A 22,065-nucleotide genomic window follows, 5' to 3' on the forward strand; every position below is an offset into this window, starting at 1 on the left:
CCCAGCACCATTCCTTTCTTACAGTCATTCATCTAGGAAGCAGAAGTGTCTCAGAGATACCACCACAACAGTTAACTAACATTTTCCCCTGAGAAAGTTTGTGTAACTATTGCCTTTATAAGAAGTTGTGTCCCACCGAAGTGTTCCCACTTAAAGAGGGAATGGGCTATGCCAACAAAAACGAATTTCAGTGCCTGAACACAGTCATGCTGCATAGTTCAAAGTCTCCCATACCTATCAGCCCACTTTAGTCTACTGCTAAATACTGTTTGGCTCTTGTGTGTCACCCAAATGTCATCAACATATTATTTAAGCTGTGTTTTGACCCCTGAGGCTCAGCTTGAGCTATCTATTTATCAGGTTAAACCTAGCAGGACAAATGAGGTAAAAAGAACTGTATTCTTCTATTTACACAGAAAATAGGAACCACATTTTACTGTTTTAAGAGGTAGTTTATGTATAAAACACCAAAATACCTTAGTTTTATTAGGAAAAGCTGTTTCACTTTACATTCAGTCACACAGCCTAGTTCATTAGAGGAAAAGAAGAAGCAAAGGCAAGTGGAGAACACACCAGCCGCTTTTCAGCAAATTAATCTAAGCCCTGGGCCCTGTCAGAAAGCACTATTTCTTTGGAAGCTACTTTCTGTAAGAAAAGCAATTTTCTGCAGGAAAATCTGTATGGTAACACAGCAACTTTATGTCACTCCTCTGCAGCATGCAGAAATAGAATGCTATTAATCAAAACTTATGGGTTGAGACTTTAGAAAATGGACACATCTCTTCAAGGGCAGCGGAACCAATCTTCCTCAAGAGAAACCTCAACCGCGCCTTAGACACAAAGAACAGCACAAAGGATTGAACTCAACTGAAGATAAGGGTATAGATGACGAAGTCCAAGTGAAGGGAGCAGTGAGGAGAAAGAAAAGCTGTATCTTCATGGGGGCAGCTACCAACAGGACCAGGTATGGGAACTGCCATCATGAGAGAAGAGAAGAATCTCTAAACTCAGCCACAGGTCTCCAGAGGAGATTGTCAGGCACATGTGAATCTGTACTATACTCCACTTGGAATACCTTTAAATACTTCAGAATCTCTTCAAAACTTAAATGCACACCTGAAGTAGGATTTTAAAACTTAAATCCACCATATCTTACCAAGGAAAGTGTTCATGCTGAGCAGGAGTAACATCTCAGTGGCCATCACTCAACTCACACCCTTGCAATTGTATTTTTGAATAATTCCATGCAGAAAGAACAGTTACTTTGGGTAAAAATTTATTTTACATACAGACCATTGCAACTTAACTATTAATTGAGAGACGTTATTTTTTCCTTCACAGAAAGTGACCAACTGGTCTGAGATTAACAGGAGTCAAAGCCTGAGAGCTGGGATTTTTTTCAGTTGGAAATCAGATCTTGGGGAGAAGGGTCCTTCCAAGCACCACTCAGTTCAGTGAGGAGCTGCAGGACTTTTAACTGCAGGTCAGCTGCACTGCACAGTGCTGGAAGCAGATTCTCAGAGTCAGTTTGGACCTTTCCAAAGCTGATCTTGCTGAGAAAGATGATGCCTGGACAGGTACATTTCTGACACTGTGTTCAGCTCTCAAACTAGAAATGAATATGGTGAAACAGCACAATCTCTGTAAAGTACAAAACACTGAATTGCAGGTCAGCAGACAGATGGGACAGCAATAATGGCGGGGCACTCCTAAGCCAAGTATTCTACATGTAGCGGGTTCCTGGCTGGGTTCATACTATGGCCCTAGTTCAAATGGACAGAGTACAAAAAATACTTTGACCAATAATTAATTGTACTGGAAACAGTCTACTAAAAAGCAATTCTTACTCTAGGTGCCAATGAGTCCTTAAAAGCAGGGACGGGACTGAGGATCTGCACTTGGGCAGTGCTGCCAGGATCATTCACGCTGCTCCATTTTTACTTTGGGAGGTCTCAGGAAGGTCCTGTTTTTCTTTTCTTTCTTCCCCTTGGTATTTGCCTGGAAATTTCTCCAGCTGTCCACACGACCATCCCGACTTTCCTGGGAGAAACAGAGAGGAACTAGAGGGTTAAGGAGTTCAAGATCCAGAGAACATCCCTTGAGTAACAGTTTCAAGAGATTAATTTCTCCCTTACCCAGCACCCTGGCAGCCAGAACATACAGACATTGTAAAGAGCCGGAGCAGTAGATGCAGCACAGTACAACCACAAGTGAGCCCATGAACACCAGTGTAAGTAGTATACTGTTTTCTTGTTTCAAAAGCAACCAGCTTGAAATGTGCAGTCCTGATTACAGTTTAGAGAGTCCTCTGACGTACAAAGCAAATAAGAACCATTATCTCCAAAGAAAGTTCCCAATCTGTCAGCCCATAATGCACCATTTTCTTACTCTCACATCCTTGCAACAGTTCTCTTTGTGCTGCAGCTTGGAGACAGAGAGAAGAGAGAAGGGAAACATACTGCTGTCTTCTCTCACACTTTTTGCCACAGGCTTCACCACAACGATGCAATAAAAAAGGTCTCTTATGGTGCTCTCTTTTCTCCTCTTCCCAGCCTATCCTCTGAGCAGCAGAAACCCCTCAATAAATTAATAAACTCATACCCCACAAACCCAGGCTACAATCCCTACAGGCTGAAGGTTTTACACAGTAGGACTGAACAAGCCCAGGGATGATTCACTTCACTGTACAATCCACATGTTCAAGGTCCTTCTGAATATATCTGTGCCTGGAATAGTGGTACTACACACAGGCTCAGGCTAGGATAGCTGTTCTCACTCCCATCTTCCTCTGCAGCCATACAGGAGAAGGCCGGTCACTACCAGCAATCTGGAGTCACAGAATTGTAGGGGCTGGAAGGAACCTCAAGAGATCATTGGGTCCAACCCCCCTGCCAAAGCAGGGGTTGCCCAGAGCAGGTTGCCCAGGTAGGCATCCAGACAGGCCTTGAGTATCTCCAGAGAAGGAGACTCCACAACCTCCCTGGGCAGCCTGTTCCAGTGCTCCGTCACCCTCACCGTAAAGAAGTTCTTTCGCATGTTGGTGCAGAACTTCCTGTCCTCCATTTTGTGGCCATTGCCTCTTGTCCTGCCCCCACAAAGCACTGAAAAGAGGTTGGCCAAATCCCTCTGTCTCCCACGCTTCAGATATTTGTAAACATTAATAAGATCCCCTCTCAGTCTTCTCTTCTCAAGGCTGACCCAGGTCTCTCAGCCTTTCCTCATAGGGAAGATGCTCCAGGCCCCGTATCATCTTTGTGGCCCTCTGCTGGGCTCTTTCCAGGAGATCCTTCTTTTTTGTACCAGGGAGCCCAAAACTGGACACAGTACTCCAGGTGAAGCCTGACCAGGGCAGAGTAGAGGGGGAGGATCACCTCCCTTGACCTGCTGGCCATGCTCCTTTTTATGCACACCAGGATCCCACTGGCCTTCTTGGCCACCAGGGCATACTGCTGGCAGTTCACAGTCAACCTGTCATCCACCAGGACACCCAGGTCCTTCTCCACAGAGTCCTCTCCAGCAGGTCACCTCCCAGCCCGCACTAATACATGCAGTTGTTCCTTCCCAGGTGCAGAATTCTACAAAGACAGGATGGAATACACTTTCACTAAGTTTGCAAACAACGCAGAGCTGGGATCCCCCCGATACGTTGGGAATTGGTGCTGCTATCTAGGGGGACCTTGACAGGCTGTAGAATGGGCCAGTAAGAACTTCATGAAGATCAACAAGAAGTACAAAGTCCTACCCATGGGGAGGAACAACGCCAGGCACCAATATATGTTGGACACCACCCAGCTGCAAAGGAGCTCTGCAGAGAAGGCCCTGAGGGTCCTGGTGGACACAGTTGACCACAAGTAACATGCCCTTGCTGCAGAAAAGGCTAAGGGTATCCTGAATTGCATTGGGAGCAATGGAGGCGGAAACACATTCCAACTTGTTCCTTTTCTATGGTGCATCAAGATATGACTCAGCTCTCAAAGCAGACTATGAATAGCTTCAGAGATATTCCTATGAGGATTCAGCAACACTGCAGAACATACACAAATCATACAGGTCTTTAGGATAAAGAGACAGGACACCTAACCAGACTAGGTATCCAATATGCAGACAAGGACCGGAATCACCAGGAGCAAGAAACCACAGAAGAGCAGTACAGTGGTACAGCTCAAGCACCTTTGGGGTTCCTTTTTTTTTTTTTTTTTTAATAAAACAAACAAACAAAAAAACAACTGCATAACATCAATTTAGTCTTTTTTTCCTTAAGGTTTAAGCTTCATTCCAAGCAATAACATTTGTATCATACACATTTCTTTCAGATATACTGTAAAGGCAAATGCTGAGTCAGGACACATACAAGAGCAGCTAAGAAATCATGTGTTATTTTGTCTCTAATTACCTTCCCTCAACAATGACCGCTAGCAGAAATAATTCTTATGCCTGTACATTCAGATGATCCATTTTGGATGTTAGCACCTAGCTCTGATATTTTTTTTTTTTTTGCTCATATGGATTAAGTGGTCACCAGCAAGGCTGGAGAAAGATACTTTTCTGCAAATGCAGAGCTTCAGCTGTCCAGGAGTAGTTGAGTAGGAGAACTAAAAGAATACATAGGGCCGCTCCTTGATGGGGAAGGTCTCCTCACAGACAATGACATAGGCAAAGCAGAGACGCTTAACGCCTTCTTTGCCTCTGTCTTCAATGCCGATGATGGGCTTCGGGACCCAAGGTGCCCTGAGCTGGAGGACCGGGACGGTGGGGATGACAAACTCCCAACCGACCCTGAACGTGTGCGGGATTTGCTACTCCACCTGGATCCCTACAAGTCCATGGGTCCGGATGGGATTCATTCCCAGGTGCTGAAAGAGCTGGCGGACGTCATCACGGAACCTCTCTCAATTATTTTTCAACAATCCTGGGAATTTGGAGAGGTCCCGGTAGACTGGAAGCTGGCAAATGTGCCGATTTTCAAGAAGGGTCAGAAAGAAGACCCTAGCAATTACAGGCCTGTCAGTCTCACGTCAGTGCCTGGTAAAATCATGGAGAAGATGGTTCTCGAACTTATTGAGGCGCACCTGGGGGACAAAGCAGTCATTGGTCCCAGCCAGCATGGGTTTGTGAAGGGTAGGTCCTGCCTAACTAACCTGATTTCCTTTTATGATAAGATCACCCGTATGGTGGACCAAGGGAAACCAGCTGATGTGATTTTTTTGGACTTCAGCAAGGCTTTTGACACGGTTTCCCATAGGATCCTACTGGACAAAATGTCCACCATACAGCTAAATAAAAACATCATACGATGGGTGAGCAATTGGCTAGCGGGCAGGGCCCAAAGGGTTATGGTGAATGGCGCTGCGTCAGGCTGGCGGGCGGTCACTAGTGGGGTCCCTCAAGGCTCCATTTTAGGGCCGGTACTTTTCAATATTTTTACAAACGATCTGGATGTAGGAATAGAAGGTATTTTGAGCAAGTTTGCTGATGACACCAAACTTGGAGGAGTTGTGGACTCGAATGAGGGTGGAAAGGCCTTGCAGAGGGATCTGGATAGGTTGGAGAGCTGGGCGATCGCCAACCGCATGAAGTTCAATAAGAGCAAGTGCCAGGTCCTGCACCTGGGACGGGGAAACCCTGGCTGCACGTACAGACTGGGCGATGAGACGCTGGAGAGCAGCCTAGAAGAGAGGGATCTGGGGGTCGTGGTAGACAGCAAGTTCAATATGAGCCAGCAGTGTGCCCTGGCAGCCAGGAGGGCCAACCGTGTCCTGGGGTGCATCAAGCACGGCATCGCTAGTAGGTCAAGGGAGGTGATTGTCCCGCTCTACTCTGCGCTGGTGCGGCCTCACCTTGAGTACTGTGTGCAGTTCTGGGCACCACAGTATAAAAAGGACATGAAACTGTTGGAGAGTGTCCAGAGGAGGGCTACGAAGATGGTGAAAGGCCTGGAGGGGAAGACGTACGAGGAACGGCTGAGGGCACTGGGCCTGTTCAGCCTGGAGAAGAGGAGGCTGAGGGGAGACCTCATCGCAGTCTACAACTTCCTCGTAAGGGGGTGTCGAGAGGCAGGAGACCTTTTCTCCATTAACACCAGCGACAGGACCCGTGGGAACGGGGTTAAGCTGAGGCAGGGGAAATTTAGGCTTGACATCAGGAGGGGGTTCTTCATGGAGAGGGTGGTTGCACACTGGAACAGGCTCCCCAGGGAAGTGGTCACTGCACCGAGCCTGACTGAATTTAAGAAGAGATTGGACTGTGCACTTAGTCACATGGGCTGAACTTTTGGGTAGACCTGTGCAGTGTCAAGAGTTGGACCTGATGATCCTTAAGGGTCCCTTCCAACTCAGGATATTCTATGATTCTATGAGTACTGGCTAGTACTAAGGGCTGCAGTACCAATAGCTCTGCAGCTCTCCTGTTTGGTCCATCATTATTTGCTTGTTTTGCTTGTAATACTTTCTCACATTTCCTCAGCTGCATCTGTAAAGCATCAACACCCAACTTCTCCAGCCACTACAGCCACAGAATACAGAGCTTCTGCCAGCAGAATACCAGTGGCACATGCATTTCTTTGTCTGGCATTACATGACAAAACCTCATAGCACACTCAACACAACAACAACACATAACTGCAGTCCATTCAGTGTTTTCCAGAATATCCAGCTTCCTCCATCCATATTATATAGTATATGGACACAGACAAACTCTGCTCAGATGCGACTCTGGAAAAATCCCAACTGTCTGCTTTCCACAGGATGCCAACCCAGCCCATACACTTCTCTCTTAAACACCCTGCTCTTAAAAGGTCTCTTGAGCATACCCTGGGATCAGGTTTTGGTTTAAATGAACTATCTAGCTAATCTTTTCAGCAGGTGCTGCACATGACTACTAACTTCCTTCATACCCACCCAGCCCTCCATGTCACAGAACTTTACCCCTGGTGTGTAATGAGGTAAGAGGCTAGATTAAATGTTTTGTCAGGCTGTAGGTTTGACACCTAGAATAACAGCACGATAACCAACTACAAAGCTACTTCTGATATGCTTAAACCTTGAATACAGAGTGGAAGTGGCAAAGAGAAGTGACATTCAGGTCTTTGATATCTGCATAAGATATAGATTGCATAAGTGTTAGCAACCAGACTGAAAAGTATCAACACAATCCAACACCAGTGGTTGAACAGCTGCTGCATTAAGTTTACTGATCGCCAGTGACCTGGGGTAAGAAGTAATTCAAATTTCTGACTAAGCTGCTGACAGAGCTGAAAAATACTATACAACTTCATTTAAGATACACCTGTTGGAAAGCCAGTATCAAAGCTCTATCAGTGGGCTCTTCTCACCGTACAAGGACAAAACCCAGGCTTCTGCGGAACATTTTAAGCATCTATGTAAGTTATCTTGCAGCACTTGCAGACAAAAGTCTCTCTTTTTCTCGCTAGGGAATTTCCAGCAGCATGGCTAAGAATTGCTGAGGCCCATTCAGCAAGTGACCCTGAGTTAGCCTGCTGATTACCTCAAAGTTCTTCTGCCATTCTCGCTCTCGTTTAGCTTTCTCCTGTGCCTCAATTTCTTCTTCCCTCTGTCGTTTCCTGGAAAGGAAACCATAAAGAAGTTTTGAACCACAAGCATCTATATTAAAAAAACACAGTGACACTTTCAAAATGTCCCAGAAAGCTCTTCTGACTTATTGGCAGATTAAAGTGCTTATCGGAAGAGATAAATATGCACAACTAAGATTGCACAACAAATAAAATTTTGTTTCAAATATGGAGAGAGCAGAGAAAATGGTTTGGCACCACTGACAGCACACATGTATTTAATCAGTCATCTTCTCTTGCAAAACAAGTTGGAATCCTTCAAAATTCTAGCAGTAAGTCTCTAAAATGATTGAGCATACACATTAATATAGCGTTAATAAACACTTGAGCATCCACAGTAAGAAAGACAGACTTTTCTCCCTAATTTTCATGTGTTGTCCAAAGTAGTGCCTTGTAACCATCTCCCAGACTGTCTTCACTGACCACTAACGAAGCCCTGCTCTATGAAGTGCATCCACAGTAAGCACTGAGGCAACACACGATCAAAACACAAAGTAGTTCAGGATCAATATGGCACAGAGTATTTCTGACACTTAATTAAAAATCAATTATTTGCATGCTAACAACATGCAGAAATCTATCACCATTTGATTGTTTTGGCTTGCTTCCACAGAATATTAAACATACCAAATATACCAATGTCTTAAATACTGGAGAGCAAGTATTTGCTATTTGAATTTCTCATGCACAGACCTCTACAACCAATAGGATGCTCAGTGAACTGGTGGAATCTACATCACTGAAGTATGCGAGCCTCAGTTTGAGAGGACCCCCTTGTTAATCCAATTCGAGGCTGTGCTTTCAGCAGGAGGTTAGACCACAAGGCCTCCAAATGCCTGCTCCAACCTAGACTATTCTCAGATTCTGTGATTTCTGATATTCTCCAAGGAAGCATGAGGGGAAAAGAAGACCCTGAACTGAACAGAGTGCTGCTCATACCTTTCATGCATTTCTTTAGCTTCTCTTTCTTTTCTCTTAATTTCCAGTTCAGCAAAGAGCTTCATTGTCTGTTTGTATACAGCTTGTTTGAACTGTGGAACACAAATCTTATCTTAAAATAATGCACATTAACACAGTTAGAGAAGTCTATTTTACTTAAGAATATAACAAGCATAAAAAGAACACAAAGAATATGTATGCTCACATAGCCTCATATCCTGCCTTGACTGTAGTTAATAGCAGAGGCATGGAATAGGTTATCAACCACTACTGATTAAATTCTGGCCCCAACACCACTAGGAAAAAACTACTAACGTAACATTTTCATTTGTATTCACGAATCTGTGCCTAAACAGAACTTCTCATTTCAAGCTCTTTTACGTCTTCTGTTGAATCCTTTAACGTCATGATATTTGACAAAAAATGGTCACTGTACAGATGGTAATTTCCCAGCAGGCCTTCTTAATGTGTTTTAGTAAGTCTAGCACTGACTTTCCAGTGGGACATAACAGTATACTTTAAAACAAAGATCCCTTCATTATTAAAGAACAGCAAGAGACTTTAGACAACCAATAGAAAATAAGACTGCTTTGGGTTACTGTGACAATACCAAGTGGAAAAAAAAACACTTTGTAGGAAAAAAAGGGGTGAATACAGTAAGATTAATGTGTTTCATTGTTTGAGAAACATCTAAATCATGTTTAAGACTATTAAAGCCTCAAATACCACTTGACTTTTCCAGACTAGAAACCAGCTAAGAGCAGCTATATTATGTCACGCCACAAATGATGTGTTGCAGAACACTGAATCTGTCCTCACACACTATACGCAAGAAACAGACCAAACAGCTCTTACCACATATTGTCACTAAAAGCCCATTTTAGACATGCTGCAATGGGTTCTTATACATTCCTCTACTAACAGTATAGAGTGTCATAGTTCCAGCATTCAGAATACAAGATATTCAATTCAAAAACACTGGGTGATGGACAAGCAATAAAGACTTGCTCATAGGAAAGTACTGGATACCCTGAGCTACACAGTCTCATAATGTATTTCCTCTTTAGATTACAGTCATCCTATTTGCTTAAAGACATTAGATATTTCTCAACATATGGAACTTCTACAGTGACTTTTTAATTTATTCTTCTGTAAGTAGAAGAATTTGCAACACTCTAACAAGTCTAATAAATACTTGCATACCAGTTTTGATTCTTAATTTCTCAAAACACCTTTTGTACTCCCCAGTCTCTCCGAACAGAATGTAACTTACAACTTCAGGATCATCCTCTTCTACATTGGGAGGTTTTCCATCTTTCTTCAACTGCTTCTTTTTTTCTTTCACCTTAAGATTAAGAATGAAAATAAGAATCTACAAAATTTTACAGGGCTTCCATAATTGTATCTAAGTAGTTCTGTATTCTGTAGGAAGAACTTCAGATGACAGTAAGTTCTTGATTTGGATTTATTTCAGATCAAAACCTCACAGCCTTATGCCCAGATAAACATACACGTTATCACTATCATATGAACTGCAGTAATTAAAAATACTATATTAGATACTATTCATCCAACACAATTCCTTTGTTTCATTTCCAGTTAGTTTGTTTTTAAGATATATTTATACCTAATATGTACAATTCAAACCAGCAGGAAGTTTATTTTGCTTTGTAATATTTGAAAGACTAACAACAACAAGCAGAATATAAAATGTTCCTTGATTTATAGTATCTGAGTTCTCCTGTATCATATTCTTTCTCAAGTTTGTTGTGTTTTAGTATGCTCATATCACTCAACTAACCTCTTGGTCAATGCAATCGGAGCTACTTTCCTTATCTTATAGGCCATTTTCCCCAAAACCTCTCCGTCTCCAGTTGTCAACACCTATTTTCTTTCACCTACACATATCTGAACTGCATCATTCATTCACAGACTCAAAAAGAAATATTTAGGTCAGATCACGGGGTCTGACCTAATTATTTCAAGTACTGAATTTCACTGAATTATCCCGCACTGAGCTTAACAGCAGTCTTGGACAAAGCACATTTGTTCATGCCTTGACTTGCTCAGAGTCCACCTGCACAGATGCACCATGAATTTTGCTCAGCCCACCTTTTAATGACCGAAACATATAGCAAGTATACAAACAATAAAATTAAAAAGGACTAGCTATGGAATACTTACAGTGTGTTCCACATATTCTTTTCCTGCCTGTATCACATCCAAGGCTCTCTTCTTTTGCTCCTGATCTAGCAGCAACTTGTATGCTTTATCCACAGCTAACAAAAAGCATCAACATTAATAGCACCAGTAGTCAAATTCAAAAGGCATCACAAGATCGCTCTTTACAAAGATTTTGGAGAGTTTTTTTTTTTTTTTTTTTTTTTTCAATACATCTAGGTGAGCGATATTATTTGTCAAATTGGATTTTGTGTGAAGTAATGGCAGAGACTGTCAGGCACCTCTGGAGTTAGTAAGGTTAAGGCATCAGTCCTACCAAGTGATTTAGTTACAAGGCATGAGGTTAAGTTTAAGGTTCATAAATCCTCACGGTTAATGCAAAGCAGATGCCTAAAATTAACACCTTATTTCTGCTGTATGTTTTTTTTAACAAAATCTAATGCACAAATTAAACAGCTTTTTCTTGAACAATCCTGGAAACACATGGATGTTTGTCCCCATCGTGATCTGATAACGCCATTACTGCCACCTAGTGAAATTCTGCTGCTGAAATGCCAACCCACATATCTGTTTCCTCATCTATCTCTACAGCAATACTTCTGTCCTTCAGTGGGGCCTTCAGACCTTATAAACATTTAAACCAGCTACAGAAAAATAGCAGTCCAACTACTCTCGCACACCAGCCCAGAAGAGGTCGAGAGCATTACCTTCAAATGCCTTCTGTGCTCTGTCTGCATCATCTTGATTTTTGTCTGGATGTACCAATATTGACAACTGCAAGAGAAAGGATCTTGCTATCAAGATCATTGTAAAAGATAAAGACTACTTCAGAGATTTCTGTGAGAGCAGAGAAATAGTCTCAGACAGAAGTAATCACAGGGGATCACATTCCTTTGCATACACGCAAGTCAGCTGACAACATGTAGAGGTATGCATCAGTAAAAGCTTATAAAGATTTCTGACCGAAAATCAAGTACAACTCCTGTAGTAAATAGCCTATCTGAGAAAGTGGCTTGTGTTATACAGAACCATGCAAACACCTTTCAGCTGCAGTAGCATAGGGATGATAGGGTGACCTGTTGGCCTTAAGAAGAAAGAAATCTACAAAGATCATCCTCAGCCAAAGTTTATCTTTCACTCAGTATCTCCCAGTACGTTTTCCAGCATTCCTAACATTATTCAAATATCAAACTACTTAAAAGAATGGTAAGATTTTCCTTAGGCTCCTTTACTGAAAATTTAGGAAACTTCCTCCTGTACTCTTCCTGTGCTATTCCGAGATAGGACACTGATTGCTACCATCTTTAGTGCAACCTTAAATGGACTGGAAAAAACACATTCTCCATCTTCCCTTTTCAAAGGATGAAAAAGCTCTTTCAAAATTTCCCCATATGACATTATTTTTTCTGTACCTTTTATTTTTGCCACTGATGTGCGGACTCTCTAGTTTATCTGCATCTTTCCTACTATAACATTCAAAACCACTCACAATGCTACACTGGTGACAAAGAACATAAAATACTTACTTCCTGAACTTTACCCACAACACTTGCTACTTCACAGGTAAAAGGTCCTGTCCCCCAAGAGGAGCATAGTGCTGATTTACTCTGTGATTTGCAATAGCCAGTATCTTTCTCCTTCTGTTGGCTATTCCAAGTTCTGCACGTATATCTTTGATTTCTTCAATAAAAAATTCCATGCACTTTTTTTTACAAACATTTATTTGTGGTATTTTATCAGCCTAAAGCTGACAGCCCCAGTTTATTAATATGCAGAATTGAGAACTCAGCAACAAATAGGTTATCTTCTCATTACCCATGAAGAGTAGGCTACATCCTATCACCACTTTTGCACATTATGTTCCTCTGTCCAGACAAGGCAGCCAGCACAGCTTCCTGTCTAAAGTCAGCTCTTCATGTCTATCAGGTGGGAAGATGCAACCCTCTGAATATCACATCTTTTTGTTGCACATACTGACTCAAATTTCTCCCGCAGATTTGGCAGCAGAATAAATCTGGAATGTTTCCTGTGCTGCATGGAGCAATGAAGAAAAGTCAGTGAGTAGGGCTGCTGCTGTCCCAGGTAGCCCAACCATCAAAAATGACCAAAAAAAGGAATAATAATTATATATAGTCAGGTAACTTCTGGATCAAGGACAATACATTTGAGAAAAAAAAAAGATTTTCTCAGATCTTAATTTGTCAGATTTTGACTTTTTCTTTGGAGTAAACTTCAATAAACTGGTTATATGAGGGCATTTCAGTTTACATTAGCATAGTCACACATTTTACAGAGAAGAATATCATGTATGGACAAGGCACCCTTCTGCAGCTCTCCCCTTACTTATACAAAGATTGTTATATGCATTTTTTCACAAAATGGCTACTTGTCAGATAGAACTTTATCACCTTCCTCGTCCCCAAGCACAGCCACAAAATCTCTACAGAGCTTCTAGTCTCCTTCCATAGGCTTCAAATGTTAAAGCCAAATACCTGCCGAAACCTTTTCTTTATTTCTTCATCTGTGGCGTCAGGATCCATCTGCAGTACCTAAAGAGACCAAAACAGCACAGGAAGTTTAATGGTACACCCCATGTTTCAGGTTCCTTGCAGCAAGCTTTAAACATTGCCATACAGACACAATGCCAGAAAACACATGCCATCAGAGCGCTTCTCAGGACATGAATTTTCACCTAGTAAAACAAACATTTTAAGAGAAACCACGTTTGGAACATTCTGCTTTTAGCAATGCTACATTCCATTGATTATGCCACAGTACTTTCCATACTCAAGTGTTGTGCAGACATCTGCCATCTCTGAACAGCCACCTTTGGACTAAACCTTCAATCAGACCTGTTGTTTAGCTTAGCAGAAATCGAAGAACTTGGTGGTTTGGGACACTGTCAGACAATGCATAACTGAGAACATCAGGCAGGAAACACACTACTTTGTAAGAATTTACTTATTTTGTCATTTTGAAAGAAGACAAGAGAGTCTTACTGTTTTGCCTCTGTGAACAAGCCCACAATCTACTGATCTTTAAGGACGTGACAATCAGTTTACTGATAAGCACTAAGTAGCAACTGCATCTCCTCACTGCATATGCACACTGATCTGACATTAACAATCTGTAAATGAAAAGCACTTTCACAGAAAAGCCACCGTCTACTTTTAAATGGCCTTCATGACTTATTCTCCAAGTCAAGTACTAACATGATAAATTGACTGATCCTGATCTGGCTGACCAGCCTTAAATTAGGATTTTGAAAAGCACCTGAGTAGATTTTAAAAAAAAAAAAAAAAAAAAAAAAGAAGCAGATGAAGACAATATCAGGAAGGAGCTCATTCAGTGGACAGAAAAGAGAGTATGAGCCAATAACATAACCTGTGTTGTGCTAAAAGAAGCATGGCCAGCAGGTTGAGGGAAGCCTACTCTGCTCTCATGAGACCCTACACAGAGTACTGTGTTCAGCTTTGGGGCCCTGTTGGAGTGGGTCAACAGGAGGCCATGAAGATCATCAGAGGACTGGAGCACCTCTCATGTGAAGGCAGGCTGAAGGAGTTGGGGTTGTTCAGCCTGCAGAAGAGAAGGCTCTGGGGAGACCTCACAGCAGCCTTCCAGTACCTAAAGAGGGCCTACAAGAAAGCAGGAGAGGGACTCTGCAAGTAGTGAAGTGATAGGACAAGAAGTAATGATTTTAAACTAAAAGAGGGTAGATTTAGATTAGATACAAAGAAGAAATTCTTTAGTATGAGAATGGTGAGGCACTGGAACAGGTTGCCCAGAGAAGCTGGGGATGCCCTATCCCTGGATTTCTTAAGGCCAGGCTGGATGGGACTTTGATCAACCTGGTCTGGTGGAAGGTGTCCCTGCCCATGGAAGGGAGGTTGGAACTTGATGATCCTTAAAGGTTGCTTCCAACCCAAACCATTCCATGATTCTCTGAATACCCACAGGAAAATCCTATTCCAGAACACCAGAATATGTTGCATTTTATGGAATCATAGGATCATTTAGGTTGAAAAAGACCTCTAAAATCATCTAGCCTAACTTTTAATTTAGAAAAAAATTACCAAGGAATTTTTTTTAATGTTTATTCCACCATTGCCATATTCCCAGATTCTTCATCACTGTTACATGAGCAAAACCAACAGAAATAAAAATATCATTGTTATTGAAAGGGGAAAACAAATACATTAACTTAGCAGCCATCAGCATAGGTTATAGCAAAAGTAATGCAGCATAAAAAAGTTGTTAGAAAACTGTATGCACAATACTCTTTTCCAAACCAGAAAAATGTTACTGCATACAATGCAAATGTAAAACAGAGTGATTTCCTGAAGGTACAGAAATGCAACTTTTCTCAATACTGTGGATATACACATTTTTTTGTAACAGTAATGTTTCTATCCAGCTATTACAGAGTGGGCCAAGAAAACACTTATGACTCAGGGATGTGAAATGTACTAAAATTCTGATTGGTAATGGTTACTTCAGCCAAAACAGAAAAAAACAAACGCTGAAGTACAAGACAAAGGCAAGTAAGACTTCTCATAAATCTTAGCAATGTTTACATGGAAATCAAATTTAAATGTAGTCCACATTTGCTGTCCATGTTGTCCAAGTGTCACTGTCTTCCTCAAGCTTTCAAACTTATTTGTAACTGACTATAGCTGGAATGAAACAATACAATGTGCAATGGAGTTACCTGTTTTACAAGAACTCCTCCAAAATTGCTCGCTAGTATAAGAAATAAGAGTCCCTGCTATCATTCTATACACTACACAAGTTCAGTGGAATGAACTCCCATAATAAAAGACACACTTGTAAATGCTGAGTGGTCAGAAAAGAAACTGACAGCGTAACACCTGTAGCTGTTATACTCTCATTCAGAAAGTACTTAGCACTAATCTGCCCAATCTTCCAGTGCCATTAAACAAGAGGAGCATGTGAAAAGAATAGTTTCTACCTGCCATAAAACAGTGAAGAGAGCAAGTACATATGCACTACCCTCCTGTATTCTACAAAGCTTCAGCACTGTAATCTACATTTAGAAATTTATGTCTTTACGATGCTCGTCTCTTTACTGAATCAAATACCTGTTAGATATAGGATTTGGTACGCTATGTTCAGATAGGAGGATAAAATGTTCAGACTAACCTCAAAAGGATTCAAGTTGAAATAGGAAGATCCGGGTCTGGTCAGCCTGTCAATTTGGTTTTTTGATGTTAAAACTGAGTCTCGTTTTTCAATTTGTTTTACCTGAAGAGCAGAAGAGACCTTTATTAACTTTATTATCACAACATGCTCACCTGCTTTCCTGTGTGATCACTATACCAATTACCATCCAGTGCAACAATTTATAATACCTCTTGGATCTCCCAAACCTGTAGTTACTTTACTCAAGCAGGACATTTTTTTCAGCATATTCTACAGCATGACAGTGATTTCAACGTTACCTTTTAAAGGTAAATAATAATAATAAAAAACCACTTCTGTCCACCTCTTACATATCTTATGCTCAACTGCTGTGGCTTTGTCACCTCATTTCAGTCCTACACTTCACCAGCACTGTCATCGTGATCCCTCAGATACCTGCTGCAAAATTTTAACCCAACATCTGCAGGAGAGCCCATTAAACGTTTACTCACACCAGTGCAAGCATACAAACGCTTTATTCTACCAGCGATTATTTAATTTAGTTCAGTTTACTTTTTTTTTTTTTCCCGTTAATCTTTTTTTTTTTTTTTCCAAATAACCCCCATTAAATCGGCAGCACCCTTCCGTGGGCGATGCTGAGCTCCACACACGCCAGTCGCGCACAGGCCAAGGGGAGCAGCACAGGCTGAGGGGCAGGGGCAGGGGCAGGGGCAGGGCCGCGCACTCCCTGCGCCCCGCGCGGCCCCCCCGGCCCGGCCCGGCCCGGCCCCAGCGACGCCCCCAGCCCCTCCCTTCCCTTCCCTTCCCTTCCCTTCCCTTCCCTTCCCTTCCCTTCCCTTCGCTTCCCTTCCCGGCCGGGCCGGGCCGGGCCACCCCCCCCGGCCGTCAGGCGGGCGCCGCCGCGCCGCCAATGCCCCGGCGCGGGCAGGAGAGCGTCTCCGCGAGGCGGCGGCGGGGCGGGCAGGGCCCGGTACCTCGTTGTAGAAGGTGAGGAACGCCTCCTCGGCGGCGCCCCCCGCCCCGCGCTCCCCCGGAGCCGCCATGGCCAGCACCGCGTGACGCCACGCGCGCGCCCGAGCGCGACGCTGAGGCCGAGCGGCGAAGGCGGCGCCCCCCGGCACGTGACCGCCGCGGCGCAGCCATGGCGACGGGCCCCGCCCCGCGCACGGCGGGGGAGGGGGGGGCGGGGCCGCGCGGAGCTCCCTCAGGCGGCCGCGGGCGGCGCGCCCGGCCCCTCCCTCCTGGGGTGCCGTGGACGTGCCTGGGCCGGGCGCGGCGTCGGCCCCGCCCCCGCGCGCCGCTGCCTCGTCCGCGCGGCGGCCCAAGGGCAGGCGGCCATGGCGGCGGCAGTGGCGCTGCGGGGCGGCCTGCGCGGGGCTCTGGTGGCGCAGCAGCAGCGCGCCTGGAGCTCGGGCTCGGGCGCCGACCAGGTGGGGGCGGCGGGCCGGGGCGGCGGGGGTCGCGCGGCCGCCGTCCCCTCACCGCTGTCTTTCCTCGCAGCTGGGCGAGCTGGGCAAAGGCGCCGGGAAGGGCGGCGGCGGCGGCGGCGCCATCCGCGAGGCCGGCGGCGCCTTCGGCAAGAAGCAGGCGGCCGAGGAGGAGCGGTACTTCAGGTGAGCGCGGGTGCGGCCGGGCCTGCCGGGGGTCTGCCTCGCCCCGCACGGCCCGGCCCGGCCCGGCCCGGCCCGGTCGGTCACCGGCCGTGTGCGAGGCCGAAGCCTGGCCTCCGCCCTCCCCCCCTCCACACACACACTCCTAGCACGGCGCCGGGGCGTTGTGCTGCCCACGGGTGTGCGCTGCCGTGACCGGGAGCTGCCGGGCATCTCGTGGCGTGCTTTCTTGCAGGGAAAAGGAGAGGGAGCAGCTCGCTGCCTTGAGGAAGCACCATGAGGAAGAGATCGATCACCACAAGAAAGAGATAGAGCGACTGCAGAAAGAAATCGAGCGTCATAAGTATAAGATCAAGAAGCTTAAAGATGATGACTAAGCTGTCGCTACTGCTGAGTTCTGTTTGCCTTGTATGGCCACTACTTATTACGGTGTAAAACAGCATCGAAGACTGTATGCTTTGGCCAAAGTGATCCAAATTTGTCCTATTGTACTGTGGTCTGCAACAATGTCAAATAAACTACTCAGTCTCTCTCTTCTGCTCAGTAACTGTTTAATTAAAAAAAAATCTACTGTGTGATTTTAAACGTCATAGTTCTTCTGAAAAAGTATAGTCATAGAATTACAGAATATCCGGAGTTGGAAGGGATCCATAAGGATCATCAAGTCCAATTCCTGGCACCACGCAGGTCTACCCCAAATTCTAGACCACGTGACTAAATGCACAGTCCAAACACTTCTTTAATTCAGACAGGCTTGGTGCAGTGACTACTGCCATGGGGAGCCTATTCCAGTGTGCGACCACCCTCTCGGTGAAGAACATTTTCCTGATGTCTAGCCTAAAGTAGACAAAAACCATCATTGTTCTTCTGTTCTTAAGTAGGCAGTCCTGTATATAACTTTACAATTTTATTTATTTATTTTTAAAGAAATGACCATGGGTTGTTAGTGCACTAACTTTACTGTTAAAACTGCAAGAAAAGTAGAAAAACGTGAAAAGGTATTTGTGTAGAGACTTGTTAACACAGAAATAACTTCCTAAAGAAAATTCATTTAGGGTCGTGCAGGGAGAAGACAGTGTAGTAGACTACAGTAGCAGAGTGTGAATAAAAGGTTATTTTGTTGCACTTAGCGATTAGTGCCATAAACAAATGGAAAAAAAACACTTCTAAATCATGGTGATTTGACTTGGGGTTGTGCAAATTTCTGGAGCAACGCAGCTGAAATACTTCTACATAAATGTTACTTTCTCCAAAGACTTTTTTTCCAAATGGTGGTTTTCTTTCTGTAGTTCTGGGTGTTTCTTATACAAGTCTTCTTTCAAACAAAGATGAATTAAGGTGCATCATACACAGGTTCAGTCACATGAGATTTCCTTACAAGAAATCAGCAAGATACCTACTGAAACAGTGTGGTCTTATTTCACTGAGCCCTGAAAATAAGGGGATTGTATGTAATAAGAATGGATGCGTAAGAAAATAGGCTTTCCTTCCTCACCTTTACTGCCTTCCCTGTTAAATTTGCCTGAACAGGCTTGTAATTTCTATCACTGCTAAAAAGCCCCCCTATGTTAAAGTAAATTAAACTGTCAAGTGTTGCAATGAAGCTGGACTAGGGGATTATGTAGCTAGCTCCATCTTTTCTGGGACAGCAGAAGGCAAATGGGAGCCTTTAGTATAGAAGGTGCTTAGACAAAGGTAGAGCCAGCTGGTTGACCATGTCACAGCTTCATAGAATCATAGAATATCCTGAGTTGGAAGGGACCCTTAAGGATCATCAAGTCCAACTCCTGACACCGCACAGGTCTACCCAAAAGTTCAGCCCATGTGACTAAGTGCACAGTCCAATCTCTTCTTAAATTCAGACAGGCTCGGTGCAGTGACCACTTCCCTGGGGAGCCTGTTCCAGTGTGCAACCACCCTCTCCGTGAAGAACCCCCCCCGATGTCAAGCCTAAACTTCCCCTGCCTCAGCTTAACCCCGTTCCCGCGGGTCCTGTCGCTGGTGTTAATGGAGAAAAGGTCTCCTGCCTCTCGACACCCCCTTACGAGGAAGTTGTAGACTGCGATGAGGTCTCCCCTCAGCCTCCTCTTCTCCAGGCTGAACAGGCCCAGTGCCCTCAGCCGTTCCTCGTACGTCTTCCCCTCCAGGCCTTTCACCATCTTCGTAGCCCTCCTCTGGACACTCTCCAACAGTTTCATGTCCTTTTTATACTGTGGTGCCCAGAACTGCACACAGTACTCAAGGTGAGGCCGCACCAGCGCAGAGTAGAGCGGGACAATCACCTCCCTCGACCTACTAGCGATGCCGTGCTTGATGCACCCCAGGACACGGTTGGCCCTCCTGGCTGCCAGGGCACACTGCTGGCTCATATTGAACTTGCTGTCTACCACGACCCCCAGATCCCTCTCTTCTAGGCTGCTCTCCAGCGTCTCATCGCCCAGTCTGTACGTGCAGCCAGGGTTTCCCCGTCCCAGGTACAGGACCTGGCACTTGCTCTTATTGAACTTCATGCGGTTGGCGATCGCCCAGCTCTCCAACCCATCCAGGTCCCTCTGCAAGGCCTTTCCACCCCCATTCGAGTCCACAACTCCTCCAAGTTTGGTGTCATCAGCAAACCCGCTCAAAATACCTTCTATTCCTACATCCAGATCGTTTATAAAAATATTGAAAAGTACCGGCCCTAAAATGGAGCCTTGAGGGACCCCACTGGTGACCGCCCACCAGCCTGACGCAGCGCCATTCACCATAACCCTTTGGGCCCTGCCCGCTAGCCAATTGCTCACCCATCGTATGATGTTTTTATTTAGCTGTATGGTGGACATTTTGTCCAGTAGGATCCTATGGGAAACCGTGTCAAAAGCCTTGCTGAAGTCCAAAAAAATCACATCAGCTGGTTTCCCTTGGTCTACCATACGGGTGATCTTATCATAAAAGGAAATCAGGTTAGTTAGGCAGGACCTACCCTTCACAAACCCATGCTGGCTGGGACCAATGACTGCTTTGTCCCCCAGGTGCGCCTCAATAAGTTCGAGAACCATCTTCTCCATGATTTTACCAGGCACTGACGTGAGACTAACAGGCCTGTAATTGCTAGGGTCTTCTTTCTGACCCTTCTTGAAAATCGGCACAATCAGCTTGTCCTCAATCAGCTGTTTTCCCCTTGGGCCACTCTTCCACCAGAGAAACACTGCAGCAAAGTGGTATGCCTTATTGCCAGAGTAAATGACTGTAGTGCTAATGAAAAGTCCATGACCTCTTGTGTAATGAAAACATACTCTGGATGATCAACTGCAGAAGAGAGGCTGCACACTGTGAAGTATGCAACTGTCTTGCTTTGTTCAGTCTGTGGGATGTGGTGTTAGCAGTGCGTGGGGTGTGCATACAGCTGCCTGCAGGGTTCCATCTTTGTAGCTGGGGCTGATTGACCTGAGCCAGAAGCATTGGTGTCTCTCCCTCCCCACCTCCCTGGCAATATGAAACCTGCTGGGAAGAACTGTGTCATGACAAACAGTATGCTATCAATCTTAGTTCTTAACCCCTTAAAAATCCTCTTTTTCCTTCTGTATCTGCGAGCTGGTTGGCTTCTCCAAAAAGCTGTGGAGTCACTAGTGAGATGTCACAATTGAAAAACAATTTCTTGGCATTATGGCTACAGTGGATTATGGAATAGCTGAAAGACATTTTAGGCCAACATTGTATTCTAAGGTCTTCTGAGCACGTTCCACTGGCATCCCAAGGAGGTGAAAACCACAAACTGTGTGAAGTCCTAGAGACAGGTGTGTTAGGAATCACTACATGGGGTCATTCTGATGGTCTGAATTCATCATTGTTTTACAGCTGAACCACTGCTATGCCTTGTATATGTCCTATAGCTCAGCCACAGAGCCTCTGCCCATGTACTTTTAGTGCTAGACGGGATTTGCTGGGAGATGGTGAGAGTGTTCTGATGTGGACCACTATCATCTCCTCCTGTGTCTCTGGGAGAGGTTTACAGACTTTCTGAAGTCCCCTGGAACTCAGGTGTGCAGTCATACTGTACTATAGTCCTGACTATAGCACCTCATCCATTTTCTTGCACTGATTCTGCTGCTCATTAAAACATTTTACAAGCAGATTTAAATGCAGAAATTTATTTCCCTCTTTCCTGGGGAAGGAGAATGAGTTTGAGCAGTGTCTGACCAGTAGAAAAGTTGGTTCTGGAGTTTCCTAAATGTTTCAGGAATACCTCTGCATTTTAGCAATAGATGTTAAATCATCTTGTTTTCTTGTTTTGTGGAGGTACTGTATTTGGGTTGCTTTACTAAAAACATAAGAGAGGTAAATGTGAAATCTGTCTGTGACTTAGAGACAGACCTCCCAGCAGAGGTACTTCAGCTATTGGAAAGTGGAGATCATTTAAGATGATTGTGTTTGTTCTCATGCATGCTTCACCAACAGTGTCTGGTATCATGAATGCTTAATTCGGATCACCTTCAAACTGCAGCTGTGTAACAGGCCATGGAAGGGCTTATTAAGGGTTTCCTCGATTGCTCTGGAATGGCTAATGGCATGAATAGCCCTTCCTTCTGTTCTGCAGGCACGAGGGTG

The 22,065-nt window shown here is 44.5% G+C and overlaps 2 protein-coding genes across 2 annotated transcripts; one reads left to right on the plus strand and one right to left on the minus strand.

Moving 5' to 3' along the window:
- Positions 1-1,259: 1,259 nt before the first annotated feature.
- On the minus strand, positions 1,260-16,997 carry DNAJC8 (DnaJ heat shock protein family (Hsp40) member C8). The gene is made up of 9 exons (XM_027443735.2): positions 16,843-16,997; positions 15,869-15,970; positions 13,201-13,257; positions 11,416-11,482; positions 10,712-10,806; positions 9,801-9,872; positions 8,528-8,619; positions 7,504-7,579; positions 1,260-2,040 (listed from the first exon to the last, which is right to left on the minus strand). Exons 1-9 carry the CDS (start codon positions 16,909-16,911, stop codon positions 1,918-1,920), a joined length of 753 nt encoding a protein of 250 aa, XP_027299536.1. The 5' UTR covers positions 16,912-16,997; the 3' UTR covers positions 1,260-1,917.
- A 136-nt stretch (positions 16,998-17,133) lies between these two features.
- Positions 17,134-18,010, plus strand: ATP5IF1 (ATP synthase inhibitory factor subunit 1). Its single transcript, XM_027443736.3, has 3 exons — positions 17,134-17,298; positions 17,369-17,481; positions 17,714-18,010. Exons 1-3 carry the CDS (start codon positions 17,206-17,208, stop codon positions 17,853-17,855), a joined length of 348 nt encoding a protein of 115 aa, XP_027299537.1. The 5' UTR covers positions 17,134-17,205; the 3' UTR covers positions 17,856-18,010.
- The last annotated feature ends 4,055 nt before the right edge of the window (positions 18,011-22,065 follow it).

This window comes from Anas platyrhynchos, chromosome 24, assembly GCF_047663525.1.
Source record: "Anas platyrhynchos isolate ZD024472 breed Pekin duck chromosome 24, IASCAAS_PekinDuck_T2T, whole genome shotgun sequence".
Taxonomy (NCBI): domain Eukaryota; kingdom Metazoa; phylum Chordata; class Aves; order Anseriformes; family Anatidae; genus Anas; species Anas platyrhynchos.

Excerpts from the sequence above, each read along its gene's own strand:
- ATP5IF1 (XM_027443736.3), top strand. The coding sequence starts at position 17,206 with ATGGCGGCGGCAGTGGCGCTGCGGGGCGGCCTGCGCGGGGCTCTGGTG. Across the intron at positions 17,299-17,368 it reads CGGGCTCGGGCGCCGACCAG|CTGGGCGAGCTGGGCAAAGG; the intron begins GTGGGGGCGGCG and ends CTTTCCTCGCAG. Across the intron at positions 17,482-17,713 it reads GAGGAGGAGCGGTACTTCAG|GGAAAAGGAGAGGGAGCAGC; the intron begins GTGAGCGCGGGT and ends GCTTTCTTGCAG.
- DNAJC8 (XM_027443735.2), bottom strand. The coding sequence starts at position 16,911 with ATGGCGGCTCCGGGGGAGCGCGGGGCGGGGGGCGCCGCCGAGGAGGCG. Across the intron at positions 15,971-16,842 it reads TCCTCACCTTCTACAACGAG|GTAAAACAAATTGAAAAACG; the intron begins GTACCGGGCCCT and ends TCTGCTCTTCAG. Across the intron at positions 7,580-8,527 it reads GCTAAAGAAATGCATGAAAG|GAAACGACAGAGGGAAGAAG; the intron begins GTATGAGCAGCA and ends TTTCCTTTCCAG.